At 50.7% G+C, this 15,773-nt stretch overlaps 1 protein-coding gene across 1 annotated transcript; it reads right to left on the reverse strand.

Annotated features, from left to right (window-relative positions):
• Window positions 1-188: 188 nt before the first annotated feature.
• LOC109867739 (frizzled-5) lies at window positions 189-3,440 on the reverse strand. Its single transcript, XM_020457020.2, has one exon. It carries the CDS (start codon window positions 2,503-2,505, stop codon window positions 754-756), a length of 1,752 nt encoding a protein of 583 aa, XP_020312609.1. The 5' UTR covers window positions 2,506-3,440; the 3' UTR covers window positions 189-753.
• Between the last annotated feature and the right edge of the window lie 12,333 nt (window positions 3,441-15,773).

Genomic DNA, 15,773 nt, shown 5'->3' on the forward strand with positions numbered 1-15,773 from the left:
ATATGTGGGAACTCCTTCAAGACTGTTGGAAAAGCATTCCAGGTGAAGCCGATTTAGAGAATGTCAAGAGTGTGCAAAGCTGTCATCAAGGCAAAGGGTGGCTACTTTGAAGAATCTAAAATCTAAAATATATTTTGAGTTGTTTAACACTACATGATTCCATATGTGTTATTTCATAGTTTTGATGTCATCACTATTATTCTATAATGTAGAAAATAGTAATATATTTTTTTTTAACCCTTGAATGAGTAGGTGTGTCCAAATGTTTGACTGGTAATGTATACAGGAATAAATAATGAGTCATCTCTAATGGTCCCGATAGATTGACAGGAGTACTGGTTTATACACATAAAAACACATCTCCATTTTCCCCCTCTCAGAGAATGTTCTAGTGGCTCTTTTGAAGTAGTGGTACTTTACCAAAGCAGCACGGCGCATCGGAAGTACCACAGAGTTCATATGATACAAACGTCCCATTTCTTTCCTGTTAAAACACATTTGTGTCTGTTCTTCATGTTCCAAGAAGAGCTAGTGAGGCTGGTTGGTCGATAAATGTTCTATTTAGAACCTGTGGAATTACTTGGTTATCTCCTTGTCCTCTGTTCCTTTTCCTTCCAGAGAGCTGTATGGTGTTTTTATCACAGTCACCATCTTGACCAATTTCCAGGTGAGGCACGTTCCCAGTCACACATAGGACAGGGGGCTATCACTGGACACGTGCATTCGTGGCCTCTCTACCCTCTAGGGTCCCGTTCACACATGTGAGGGCAGGGCAGGTTTGTGGTAGGACCCTGGTGGCAGGGCCGCACTGGGGTGTCCTGTGAGGGCCGTACTGGCCTCGCTGTACATGGAGGGGGGTGCGGTGGGCTTGGAGGCCCAGCAGAGGCAGCAGCGAGCGGTGAACCTCCTCCACGACTCCAGGGTCTTTCCGGACCAGATCCACACGCCGGACGTAATCCCCACCACCAGACACATGAAGTATTTCAACATGAAGACGGCGTAGTCGGGCCCCAGGCCCAGCCTCTGTCTCTCAGCCTGACAGGAGCAGGATAGAGCCCGGTCCCAACCAGGCCTGTAGTGCTGCTCGTACACCAGGCAGGCTACTACTATAGTAGCAGGAACTGTGTAAAGCACCGTGAACAATCCGATCCTGATCATCAGCTTCTCCAGTTTGTCTGTCTTGGTCCCTCCCTGTTTGATGATGCTGCGGATGCGGAACAGAGACACAAAGCCCGCTAGGAGGAACAGGGAGCCGGTGAAGAGGTAGACCACCAGGGGAGCTAACACAAACCCCCGCAGGCTCTCCAGACTCTGGTTCCCCACGTAGCAGATCCCCACCACTGGGTCTCCGTCCACAGAGCTCAGAGCGAGGACCACAATGGACTTGACGCTGGGGATCAGCCAGGCAGCCAGGTGGAAGTACTGGGAGTAACCAGCAATCGCCTCGTTGCCCCACTTCATGCCCGCGGCCAGGAACCAGGTGAGGGAGAGCACCACCCACCAGATGGAGCTGGCCATGCTGAAGAAGTAGATGAGCAGGAAGACCAGGGTACACAGGGGTGGGCCAGTGGTGTCATACAGGATGTGCTGCTGGTCTCCGCTCCCTGCGCACGCCACCCTCTCGTGACCTGCCACTAGCCGTATAATGTAGCCCAGGGAGACAAAAAGGTAGCAGGCAGCCAGGAAGATGATGGGTCTCTCAGGGTACTGAAAGCGCTCCATGTCGATGAGGAAGGTGGCAACAGTGGTCAGGGTGGAGACGAAGCACAGGATGGACCACAGGCCGATCCAGAAGGTGGTGAAGGTGCGTTCGTCCTGGGAGAAGTAAGGGTGGTGGCAGGGCTGGGCACAGTTATCCACAGGGCCAGTGTGGACCCGGTTGTATAAGGGGTGGGCGTCTTTCTTGATAGGCACCAGAGGGTCCCGACAACGGCAGTCCCGGTCACACTCCTGGGGGGCGGGGGGCTTGGGGGCGGGCTGCCTTCGGCGGGTGCCTTTGGGGGTGGGTTTGGGCAAGGGAGGGGAAAGGGTGGTGGTCTCGCTACTGTTCTGGTCCATACACAGAGTCTCGTCTCCCAGCTGAGGCAGCTGCTCACAGCTCATCCTCTCTGGCCACTCAAAACCATACTGGATCATGAGGGGGGAGCAGCCTCGCTTGGCCCGCTCACATACAGAGCGGCAGGGGGGCAGGGGCTTCTTGTAGTCCTGCAGACAGATAGGGGTGTACATGGAACACAGGAAGAAGAGCAGGTCTGGGGAGCAGTGGATGCGGACCAGGGGCCAGAACTGATGGACCTCCAAGCCCACCTCCTCCTGGGTGTCGTGGTTGAACTGGTTGGGCATGTAGGTGAGGTTGTATCCGATGCCCTTACACATGGGCACCGTGATGGGCTCACACACTATATCCTTGGAGGCAGTTTGCGCGAGCCGGGGCAGCTGGGAGAGGAGCAGCACGAGCAGCCAACGGACGACACCGCATAGCGGGGGTTTTACCCTGGTCGCCATTGGAAAGTGGGATATTTCCAGAAAGAAATATAGGCAGAAAAATTGCACTGTGTGCTGTGAACTTGAGTATTTTCTCAGCTCAGTCCTTCCTTTAATTTATGACTGCATCTCGGAAATATGAAATCCCAGGAGAGAGTAATTGCTCCAGCAGCATGCCCAGAGTCCTCTGTTCTATAAATCACCGACAAGTTTCATTCCAGACCACAAGTTTCTGTTCCAACAGCATGAGCACCTTTCGAATGAACCATGGTGATTATAAATGCAGTAAAGGTCCGGGAAAAATCTAAATAAACGTTCACTGTTGTTTAATCCAACGAATCAATTAAACATGTGTGAGGATTTCGAAAGATGGACTAAAGCACCAAGTCGAGGGTCTAAAGAGGTCGAATTGTAAATCATTCACCGAGCTTTACAATTACATGAGTTGAAAATTGAATTTCCTCTTTACTTGTAGTTAGGTCACGCGCCAATAAATGTAACAACTGTAACCGCAGGCTTAATCCGGAAACGATTTCATATTCCTACAGTTTGTATTCCGCATGACAGGTGAAGTCACCCGTGCCTCGGTCACAGGCTCTCTACTCAATAAAAACAGTTGGAAGCAAAAATGTTTGAAGAAATTTTAGGAAAATAATGTGTTTAATTTGAAGTCCAGATTAAAATCCAACAAAAACAGAATCCACTCTTTATGCAGCAGCTCTCGGGTTCCTAATGTAGAGGTAGAAAACAGGTTTACACTCCTCTCTATCTAAAGTTTGGGAAACTCGTTACGCTTGCCTTTGTCCGATCACTTGGATAACCACAAAGACGTTTTATTCCAAACTAAAGCACTTGTTTTCCAAATTTGTATCCAATGATATTAGCAGGTATCACTGTGTTGCGCTACACATCTCACTGCGCTCGAGCCGAAATAACTCAGGAGACCCCTCTCGTCCCGCTACAGAACGCACAGAACGCCCACCTCATCCAGAGCGCCAGTCCTCGAGCACTCGGTTTCATTACCCAGGACTGTTTGGATAGTTTTACCACGCCTACTCGCACTTCAACGCCGCGCCCTTTGTACCTTTTGTGCCAATCAGGACCTGAGTTGTGGGCGACAATACTGACCAAATCAAGATGTAGCTCACCGGATGTGAAGGGACAGGTGGCATTTGGAGACATAACGCACCTGCACTTCAAGGAAAAGTATGATGGTGAAAAAAAGAAAGTATGATAACACACACCAAATATGCCATACTCTAGATGTATACTGTGGGATGAATACAACCTTTTGAGTAGGATGTGGAGAAATGTAGCCTTACATACCCCCAGTATGTGAACTTGTGACCCAGATGATGACAGCAAGACCCTGTAGTGTAGTCTTAATACAGGATTTCACACAATACATGTGTGCAGCCAGCAGGTTGTATATGTATATGCACTGTGGGTCAAACAAATAGAAAAAGAGTCAATGTAGGGACAAATGAAGGGTGGGGATTGTCTTGGAGAGAGTGTGTGTGTGTGTGTGTGTGTGTGTGTGTGTGTGTGTGTGTGTGTGTGTGTGTGTATTCATGGGTCCCTGTATAGTGTGTGTGTTAACCCTAAGGGCCTATTCCAGCAAAGGAATGAAGTGGCTTGAAACTCGTCTGCTTCGAAATTAAAATGCAGCCTGAATGATCAATACACACCTGCAGAAAAAGGAACTACATCCCCTTGACATCACTTCCTATAGGCCCCTAGGTTCAGTCTCAGCTTTGCACATGGTCAGGAAAAACGAATTCATATAATAATAATATATGCCATTTTAGTAGACACTTTTATCCAAAACCACTTACAGTCATGCGTGCGTACATTCCTACATACGGGTGGTCCCGGGAATCAAACCCATTATCCTGGTGTTGCAAGCGCCAAAGCTGGGGAACAATAATAAGTTAAGGGGAGGGGAGAGGAAGGGGAAGAGTGGACCCTAAGGTCCCCAGTTCAATCCCGCCTTGGCCAGAAATAACATTTCTAAACAACCACTATAGTCTCCAAAAGTGTTATTTTTCACATTGGTGAATTTAAGATCACCTAAGTTAATGAAACAATTATGGTAGCATAATCATAAAATATAGAAGTGTTGTTCTAATGAGGTTGGTTTATTGCTGTACTATACAATTAGTATCTTAGTATCTTAAATATTCAGTTATCTGTTGCAGTTTCTTGTGGACTGCGTATTACCTGATAGAAATATAAATACATCACATTCCACTGGGCACAGATGTCAATTCAATGTTGTTCCCACGTCATTTCAATGAAACTACGTTGAACCAATGTAGTTCAACGTAGTTTCATTGAAATGACATTGGAACAAAATTGATTCTACCCAGGTGTGCCCCGTGGGAAGGAAGGTAGTGGTTTGTGACACACTAGAACAACCGTGGGTTAAAGCTCAATCTGATTTACTCGATGACCCTAATTTTAGAAAGAAGATTAAAAGGGCTGGAGTATAGCAGGGTCTATATGGAAACTTGCAGCAGGGTCTATATGGAAACTTGCAGCAGGGTCTATATGGAAACTTGCAGGAGGGTCTATATGGAAACTTGCAGCAGGGTCTATATGGAAACTAGTGACGCGTTGCCACTCAAGTTGTTTTGCGTGGGTGTAGTTGGCTGGCAGCAGACTGGGCTGTGAGTGAAGCAGGCCAGGTATTGGTGGCAGCAGACTTGACACAGGAGGAAGCAGGACTGTAGCAGGAGCAGTTTGGGTGGGCCTGGCAGCAGAGAAGTCAGTAGTGGTGGTGTTAGTGAAGCCATCCAGATGACTAGCAACTGTGGGGTCCATTGAATAGTCCTGCATATCAGTCTCCTCTGAGCAGGTTGTCCACCCACCAATCAGCTCTCTTGAGAATGACAAAGACAACTGAATGCAAAACAAGCCAAAAATAGATTAATATGATTACTCACAATATCTTAATCAAATCAAAACACTGACACATAGTTTTCATAACAATATTAGTTAAGAAATGACAGCGCGTTATGTACTGAGGTTCCTCTTAGAGGCTCTATCAGAGGAGAGCACTTAGAAGCTCTAGAAGAGCTGGCGGTGCCCATTAGAAACAGCAGAGTGATTGTCTTCACAGAGGCTGTAGCAGTAAAAAAATAAAGAAATGTAACATTTACCATTGACAACAAGTTCAATTGCAGTCCTCAATGGAGGAGTCTGAACAGCAGACACAGACGCAGGCACTGGCGAAGCTGTAGGTAGAGACCTGCTTCCAATATAGGAGGAAAATACAGAGACAACACTAGAGTATGGTATCTAATTTCAGTAAATCAGAAAAGAGAATGCATGTTCGTTTAGCCTGTAAGCTTTATTCATTTGACCTCCTGGGGGTGAAATCCACAGACACATCTCTGAAGGCCCCAGAGAAGAGTTGTCCATGGACCTGCATCGGGCAATTCTCTATCTGTAACAATACACAAGGAAGCCTGTTATGAAGTCCCCTGCTGGTGACTGCACCATCTCCCAGCACTTTCAAGTAGCTCACCCCACTACCCATCCCCCACACACAAAACCTTGAGTCAAGGGGTGATGAACTCTACCTCTCTCTGGAACTTTTGTTAAAACCTGTTGTGATTGGTTGACAAGATCACAGCTTGGGACTTTGACACTCTGTATACTCTTTGTTACAATATGCAATGACAATTTGATGGCCAAATATTATAACAAAGTTGCTGTGGGCATCAGTGTCTTAATAACAACACAATTTGCCAAGGCATGAAACTCTGAGCGTAGCCCTGTCCAGAAATCTGGCAGTGGCTTCTGATTAAATTCAGTTTTCACAGAATCGCTTGTTGCAATTTCGATGAGGATCTCTTGTTCAGATATCAGTAAGTGGACTGGATGCAGGGCATGAAAGGGATAACGAATCCAGGTGTTTGTGTCATCCGTTTCAGGAAAGTACCTGCGTAATTGCGCACCCATCTCACTCAGGTTCTTTGCTATATCACATTTGACATTGTCTGTAAGCTTGAGTTAATTTACACACAAAAAAATCATACAATGATGGACAGACCTGTGTGTTGTCCTTGTTAATGCAGGCAGAAAAGAGCTCCAACTTCTTAATTAAAGTCTCAATTTTGTCCCGCACTTTCAATACACTGGCTTGTATGCAAAGCAGTAATTCTTTCAAAACATCTCCTGCCGTGTCACTGATGCATCGTGAAACAGTGTTGTTTGATGAAGACATTGTCTGTATAGTTTTTTTGGTCTTTTCCCTCAGCATTGTCCCAGTCATATCTGCGGCAGCAGGAAGAATTAAGTCCTCCACAAAGGATGGGGCTTGCCTGTCCTAGCCACTCGGTAGCTCATCATATAAGACGCTTCTAGCCCCTTCTTATTAAAGGTATCTGTTGCTTTTATATATGTCTTACTACTCGAAAGTCGTCTTGATTCTCGCTCAAAAAACTACAGTTGCTTATTTTTCAAATTGTCATGTTTCTAAATGTCTGCTCAAGAGTGAAGGTTTCCCGTGAGAGAGTAACGGTTAATGTGATTGGATGTTAATTATTTGACTAGGCTACCTGTACTTGACATTGTGTTGTTATTTTGCTGAACACTAGATGGTTTAATTCTATTTTTGGCAGTGAAACAAGGTTACTCAGGCAAGAAAAAAACCTAATCCAAATCTATAGCCCCGTTGGAAAATACAAATGTACTATTTGAAAATGTGAAGATTTTTTATTATAAAAAAATAAAATGTGTATCACATTTTATTTGGCGTATCCCCGACGGGAATACCTTGGTTAGGGGTTAAGGTTAGCGTTAGTGTTAAGGTTAGGAGTTGGGTTCAGGTTAGGGTTAAAGATAGGGTTAGGAGTTAGGTTAAATGGTTAAGGTTAGGGGAAGGTTTAGTAGTTGCAAAGTTGGTTAGCTAAAACGATAAAGTTGTTCATGATAAGATTCGAACACGCAACCTTTGGGTTGCTAGACGTTCACATTATATATGCCCACCCAACCACCCTCCTTTCGTTTTTGCCTTAAGCAACCTTCTGTCTTATGTAACCATACCAAATGTAACATATCTTACTAATTTGAGTGTCCCAGATTTATGTTTAATATGTTATGTCTAGTCTATGAGACCAGGCTGGGTAGGGAGGCAGGTAGGTAGCAGGTTGCACCTTAACTGCGGAAGACGGGGTCATCCACTGGCTGGAGCAGAATCAGTGGAATGGTGTCATATGCATGTTTAATGCCATTCCATCAGCTCCGTTCCGGCCATTATTATTAGCCGTCCTCCCCTCAGCAGCCTCCTGTGGTAGGGAGGGAGGGTAGGCATATAGGTAAAGTAAATAAGTAGGCATATAGGTAAGGTAAACAACAGCCGTGCTTTGTGAGTGTGTTGACCTAGCAGGAGTGAGTCTAAACATTCATGACAATGGGTCCAACAGGCAAGACATACACTGTAATCACATGGAAGGCCCCTCCACAAAGCATGCCTGTGTCCCAAATGGCACCCTATTCCCTGTATAGTGCACTACTTTTGGGCCCTGGTCAAAAGTAGTGCACTATATAGGAAATAAGGTGCCATTTGGGACGTAGCCCATGGTTTCACTCAGCTCGTTTTCTTTTGACCTGTCTCTTTAAGGTCAGGGAAAATTCATACAGGATAGGGTTGATACACACACACACATTTCCTGCCCAGGTGACACAGAGGTGCTGAGGCTTTCTGAAGTCCAAAGGTCTTGCAGGGTGTGTGTGTGTATGTGCACAAATGTGACTATGTGTCTGTCTGACTGACTGTGTCTTTCTTAACTGCCAAGTCCAGCGTTTCTATTGCCTGTTAACACCCAGATTCCATTGGATAAACTGCATGTTACCAAGATAAATGAGTCAATAGAAAGGACCACATTCCTGAAAGACTCTGTGGTATCAAAAGACTGCTTCCGAGTGGCGCAGCGGTCTAAGGCACTGCATCTCAGTGCAAGAGGCGTCACTACTGTGCAGTCCCTAGTTTGAATCCAGGCTGTATCACATCCGGCCGTGGTTGGGAGTCCCATAGGGCGGCGCACAATTGGCCCTGCGTCGTCCGGGTTAGGGTTTGGCCCGGGGCAGGCTGTCATTGTAAAGAAGAATTTGTTCTTAACTGACTTGCCTAGTTAAATAAAGGTTAAATGTTTGGTTTTTTTTACTTAAAAAAAAACCTGTGACAAACACACACACACACACACTAAACCTCACACACACAAAAACACACACACGCTGGGTCACTCTTGCTAAATTTCCCTGGTACCTGAGATGTTTGACTAAGACTTGACACATTCAAACAAACCCTGACCTGCATCATTGACCAGTCTGGTAACCACGGGTTACAGAGCACAGCATATCAACCAATCTGACAGCTAGGCAAACCTAATCAACAATTGACCACACAGGCGGAGCTGCTCAGAGATTGGACACAACATCTAATCACAGGTCAGTTTATTTAGGTCTTCTGATTTCTTTGGAATCAAAATAACAACCTGAGCTCACCTACAAAACACACACAGTAATAGATTGTGGGTTCCATATCAGTTAGCTTGGGTATGTGAGTAAAATTGAGTGTTGTGGCAAAATCTGTGGCACAATGCTCCCCTCCCTGGCTTTTCTGTCCCCCTCCCTTCTCCTTCCCTCCCCTCTCTCCTTCACCACCTCCCTCTCTCTTTCCAGGGCCAGGGATGAGCCTACGTGCCCGTACAGGTGTCTACACAAAAGCCTTTATCCTGCTCCTCATTCAGCCTTCTCCATAGACACACACACAAACACACACACACACACAAAAGGCTAATCACACAATGTTACATTTGTAAATGCATTCTCATATTCCTGTCTCCACTCCCCCTCCCACTCTCTGATTTAACCTTTATACAGTATACATAGACATGAGGTCATGGTTACACAATACTGGACATAATTACTCAAAACAACCATAATCCCACATTTAGGGACCTACAATCATGTGTAAATCCCATTTTTGTGTGATAAGATTATGTAACTCCAATCCCCACTTCTATAATAGTTTGAGTGTTTTGAATAACAGTAGTATTTTCAGCGTTGTTCAGTGTTGTCATACAGGGAGGAGCCTCAGCTAGGACCAGCGTTTTTCCTGGTCAGTTAACATGGTTAGGAAAACATCCCTGGCCCTATTTATAACACATACCTGGGGCCAGGAGTATATCCTGCCATGTGACTCTATCCATGAGCCTGGGCCCTATAAATGACTTAATAACCAGTTCATACCTGGGGCCAGGAGTATATCCTGCTATGTGACTCTATCCATGAGCCTGGGCCCTATAAATGACTTAATAACCAGTTCATACCTGGGGCCAGGAGTATATCCTGCTATGTGACTCTATCCATGAGCCTGGGCCCTATAAATGACTTAATAACCAGTTCATACCTGGGGCCAGGAGTATATCCTGCTATGTGACTCTATCCATGAGCCTGGGCCCTATAAATGACTTAATAACCAGTTCATACCTGGGGCCAGGAGTATATCCTGCTATGTGACTCTATCCATGAGCCTGGGCCCTATAAATGACTTAATAACCAGTTCATACCTTTAGTCAGAGGGAAAAGAGAGCATCACTAGACTGAGAGTGGTGTGACATGTTGTAGAGGGGGTTGGGTTGGTGTTGGTTAGGGTGCTGCTGTGGGAATTTAGCATCTACCTGGGGAAGTCACTGAATTTTCCTGTCAGAGATGGCTAAACTGCTGTGTGTTCGTAGCAGTCCATCACTGTCTTTCCCTGTCTGTCCAACAGAAAGCAACAATCACAGCAAACATCAGTAGCCATTAGCAACCAGAGCTAGAGTCAACTCCATCTCTATTCAGTAAACTAGAGAAAGTGGATTGGAATTCCACTTCAGGAATGGAGAAATCCTCATTGAAAAAAGATGGCCTCTTTCAAATTATTGAATTGGAATTTCAATGTACTGTATCTCCTTAATTGAAATAAAATGGAACTGACCCAACCAATCAAAATAGTGTAGCTACTCACTTGAGTAAATCACAATGTTTTTGATAACGTGCACTGAGCAGAGCAATGACCTAGTTTAGATTCATAGGCTTTTACACATGGACATAGGTCTATGCTAGAGGCCCCAGTCAGAATGCACCATAAGGCAACAGTTGTAACTGTACAGAGAAAGAAGTACTAGCTACTCTTTTTCCTCTGATCTGGGTCACCCAGAACAGCAGTCCTGTGTGCCTTTGTGTGGCTGCCCCATGTCAGAGGGCCAGTTTGTGTGTATGTGTGTGTGTGTGTGTCAGAGAAGAGGAGGGTTAGTAAGGGGGGGTCGTAAGCACTACTCTCTTCCCCCTTTCAAAAGGACCCTCAGCCTTGCGTTCCAACCCATGTTACCGGTGCCCTCCTCCCTCTACCCACCCCTCCTCCCTCTCTCCACCCCTCCTCCCTCTCTCCACCCCTCCTCCCTCTCTCCACCCCTCCTCCCTCTCTCCACCCCTCTCCACCCCTCTACCCTCTCTCCACCCCTCTACCCTCTCTCCACCCCTCCTCCCTCTCTCCACCCCTCCTCCCTCTACCCTCTACCCTCTCCACCCCTCCTCCCTCTACCCTCTCTCCACCCCTCCTCCCTCTACCCTCTCTCCCTCTACCCCTCCTCCCTCTACCCTCTCCACCCCTCCTCCCTCTACCCTCTCTCCACCCCTCCTCCCTCTACCTCTCCTCCCTCTCTCCACCCTCCTCCCTCTACCCCCTCCTCCCTCTCTCCTCCCCTCCTCGCTCTCTCCTCTCTCCACCCCTCCTCGCTCTCTCCACCCCTCCTCGCTCTCCTCCCTCTCCACCCCTCCTCGCTCTCTCCACCCCTCCTCTCTCTCCACCCCTCCTCCCTCTCTCCACCCCTCCTCCCTCTCTCCACCCCTCTCCACCCCTCTACCCTTTCTCCACCCCTCTACCCTCTCTCCACCCCTCTCCACCCCTCTACCCTTTCTCCACCCCTCTACCCTCTCTCCACCCCTCTCCACCCCTCTCCACCCTCTCCACCCCTCTACCATTTCTCCACCCCTCTACCCTCTCTCCACCCCTCTACCCTCTTCTCCACCCTCTACCCTCTCTCCACCCCTCCTCCCTCTACCCTCTCTCCCTTTACCCCTCCTCCCTCTACCCTCTCCACCCCTCCCTCTACCCTCTCTCCACCCCTCCTCCCTCCTCCCTCTCTCCTCCCCTCCTCGCTCTCTCCTCTCTCCACCCCTCCTCGCTCTCTCCACCCCTCCTCGCTCTCTCCTCTCTCCACCCTCCTCGCTCTCTCCACCCCTCCTCTCTCCACCACTTCCTCCCTCTCTCCACCCCTCCTCCCTCTACCCTCTCTCCACCCCTCCTCCCTCTACCCTCTCTCCACCCCCTCCTCCCTCTACCCTCTCTCCACCCCTCCTCCCTCTACCCTCTCTCCACCCCTCCTCCCTCTACGCCCTCCTCCCTCTACCCTCTCTCCACCCCGTCCTCCCTCTACCCTCTCTCCACCCCTCCTCCCTACTACCCTCTCTCCACCCTCCTCCCTCTACCCTCTCTCCACCCCTCCTCCCTCTACCCTCTCTCCACCCCCTCCTCCCTCTTCGCCTCCTCCCTCTAACCCTCCTCCCTCTACCCTCTCTCCACCCCTCCTCCTCTACCCCTCCTCCCTCTACCCTCTCTCCACCCCTCCTCCCTCTACCCCTCCTCCCTCTACCCTCTCTCCACCCCTCCTCCCTCTACCCTCTCTCCACCCTCTCCTCACACCCCTCCTCCCTCTACCCCTCCTCCCCTCCTACCCTCTCTCCACCCTCTCCCTCTACCCTCTACCTCCTCCCTCTACCCTCTCCTCCTCCCTCTACCCTCCTCCCTCTACCCTTCTCCACCCCTCCTCCCTCTACCCTCCTCCCTCTACCTACCCCTCCACCCCTCCTCCCTCTACCCCTCCACCCCTCCACCCTCTCTCTACGCCTCCTCCCTCTACCCTCTCTTTTCACCCCTCCTCCCTCTACCCCTCCTCCCTCTACGCCTCCTCCCTATACGCCTCCTCCTCTACCTCTCCCCTCTACGCCTCCTCCCTCTACGCCTCCTCCCTCTACGCCTCCTCCCTCTACCCCTCCTCCCTCTACCCCTCCTCCCTCTACGCCTCCTCCCTCTACCCCTCCTCCCTCTACCCCTCCTCCTTCTACCCTCCTCTCTCCACCCTCCTCTCTCCACCCACCTCTCTCCACCCTCCTCCCTCTACCCCTCCTCCCTCTACCCTACTCTCTCCACCCTCCTCTCTCCACCCTCCTCTCTCCACCCTCCTCTCTCCACCCTCTCTCCACCCTCCTCCCTCTACCCCTCCTCCCTCTACGCCTCCCTCCCTCTACCCCTACCCTCTCCACCCTCCTCTCTCCACCCTCCACCCTCCTCTCTCCACCCACCTCTCTCCACCCTCCTCCCTCTACCCCTCCTCCCTCTACCCCTCCACCCTCCTCTCTCCACCTCCTCCCTCCACCCCTCCTCCCTCTACCCTCGTCTCCACCCCTCCTCCCTCTACCCTCTCTCCCTCTACCCCTCCTCCCTCTACCCTCTCCACCCCTCCTCCTCTACCCTCTCTCCACCCCTCCTCCCTCTACCTCTCCTCCCTCTCTCCACCCTCCTCCCTCTACCCCTCCTCCCTCTCTCCTCCCCTCCTCGCTCTCTCCTCTCTCCACCCCTCCTCGCTCTCTCCACCCCTCCTCGCTCTCTCCTCTCTCCACCCCTCCTCGCTCTCGCCACCCCTCCTCTCTCTCCACCCCTCCTCCCTCTCTCCACCCTCCTCCCTCTCTCCACCCCTCTCCACCCCTCTACCCTTTCTCCACCCCTCTACCCTCTCTCCACCCCTCTACCCTTTCTCCACCCCTCTACCCTCTCTCCACCCCTCTCCACCCCTTCTCCACCCCCTCTACCCTTTCTCCACCCCTCTACCCTCTCTCCACCCGTCTACCCTCTCTCCACCCCTCTACCCTCTCTCCACCCCTCCTCCCTCTACCCTCTCTCCCTTTTACCCCTCCTCCCTCTACCCTCTCCACCCCTCCCTCTACCCTCTCTCCACCCCTCCTCCCTCCTCCCTCTCTCCTCCCTCCTCGCTCTCTCCTCTCTCCACCCCCTCCTCGCTCTCTCCACCCCTCCTCGCTCTCTCCTCTCTCCACCCCTCCTCGCTCTCTCCACCTCTCCTCTCCCTCTCTCTCCACCACTCCTCCCTCTCTCCACCCCTCCTCCCTCTACCCTCTCTCCACCCCTCCTCCCTCTACCCTCTCTCCACCCCTCCTCCCTCTACCCTCTCTCCACCCCTCCTCCCTCTACCCCTCTCTCCACCCCTCCTCCATCTACGGCCTCCTCCCTCTACCTCTCTCCACCTCCTCCCTCTACCCTCTCTCCACCCTCCTCCCTCTACCCTCTCTCCACCCCCCTCCCTCTACCCTCTCTCCACCCTCTCCTCTACCCCTCCTCCTCTACCCCTCCTCCTCTACCCTCTCTCCACCCCTCCTCCCTCTACCCTCCTCCTCTACCCCTCTCCACCCCTCCTCCCTCTACCCTCTCTCCACCCCCTCCCTCTACCCCCTCCTCCCTCTACCCTCTCCACCCCTCCTCCCTCTACCCCTCTCCCTCTACCCTCTCTCCACCCCTCCTCCCTCTACCCCTCTCCCTCTACCCCTCCACCCTCCTCCCTCTACCCCTCCACCCCTCCACCCTCTCTCTACGCCTCCTCCCTCTACCCTCTCTTTTCACCCTCCTCCCTCTAACGCCTCCTCCCTCTACGCCTCCTCCCTCTACCCCTCCTCCCTCTAACGCCTCCTCCCTCTACCCCTCCTCCCTCTACCCCTCCTCCCTCTACGCCTCCTTCCTCTACGCCTCCTCCTCTACGCCTCCTCCCTCTACCCCTCCTCCCTCTACCCCTCCTCCCTCTACCCCTCCTCCCTCTCCTCTACCCCTCCTCTCTCCACCCTCCTCTCTCCACCCACCTCTCTCCCACCCTCCTCCCTCTACCCCTCCTCCCTCTACCCTCCTCCCTCTACCCCTCCTCCCTCTACCCCTCCTCCCTCTACCCTACTCTCTCCACCCTCCTCTCTCCACCCTCCTCTCTCCACCCTCTCTCCACCCTCCTCCCTCTACCCCTCCTCCCTCTACGCCTCCTCCCTCTACGCCTCCTCCCTCTACCCCTACCCTCTCCACCCTCCTCTCTCCACCCTCCACACTCCTCTCTCCACCCTCTCTCCACCCTCCTCCCTCTACCCCTCCTCCCTCTACGCCTCCTCCCTCTACCCCTCCACCCTCCTCTCTCCACCCTCCTCCCTCTACCCCTCCTCCCTCTACCCTCCTCTCTCCACCCTCCTCTCTCCACCCTCCTCTCTCCACCCTCCACCCTCCTCTCTCCACCCTCCTCTCTCTACCCTCCTCTCTCTACCCTCCTCTCTCCACCCTCCTCTCTCCACCCTCCTCTCTCTACCCTCCTCTCTCTACCCTCCTCTCTCCACCCTCCTCTCTCCACCCTCCTCTCTCTACCCTCCTCTCTCTACCCTCCTCTCTCCACCCTCCTCTCTCTACCCTCCTCTCTCTACCCTCCTCTCTCCACCCTCCTCTCTCCAATCGTCTTTTTCTCTTTAAACCGCCTTTTGTTTTCTTTCTTTTTTTATTTATTGCATTTCTCCTCTCTTGTTGTCAAGGCCCTAAATGAGTCTTGACTGGCCCCCGGGCCACTGGAGAAGCACAAAGGACCGTGTTCCACTCGGTACAGTTGAGCCATTGTGGCCGTTGACAATGCACTAATTGGCGATGACAATTAAGCGCGGTCGACACTCAGGTTCAATTTGCCCTCTCCTCAATACAAATCACAGGCAAATGAGTCAGGCAATACACAGTCTGCACACACGCACGTGACCCCCCCCCCACCCCCACACACACTTACATCCACACACACACACACACACACACACACACACACACACACAGTTATGTTACACTTGTACTCGTCTTGTTTGGGAAGCCTGCTGAGAGACTCGGGAGGAGAATAAGGAAAGGAACTATAAAGGCTGAGCAACATTTTTTCCCAACCATGTTTGGACACATCTTTTGTCATGTCGGCAAACTACATACATAATTTACATACAGAGTTATTGTTTCAAAGTCCAATGACATTTTACAGGGCTTTCATTCCTCTGGTAACTACAGTAGATATATTTCCAATAGAAGGGAAGGAATGTGTCAACCCCTCCATTCACTCATTGCATACAAGTACAAACACTTGATGTCGTTAATACCTCACACTGAAAAT

Source organism: Oncorhynchus kisutch, linkage group LG2, assembly GCF_002021735.2.
Source record: "Oncorhynchus kisutch isolate 150728-3 linkage group LG2, Okis_V2, whole genome shotgun sequence".
Taxonomy (NCBI): Eukaryota; Metazoa; Chordata; class Actinopteri; order Salmoniformes; family Salmonidae; genus Oncorhynchus; species Oncorhynchus kisutch.

What these genes read in the sequence shown, in the direction of transcription:
- LOC109867739 (XM_020457020.2), bottom strand. Translation starts at nt 2,505, where the DNA reads ATGGCGACCAGGGTAAAACCCCCGCTATGCGGTGTCGTCCGTTGGCTG.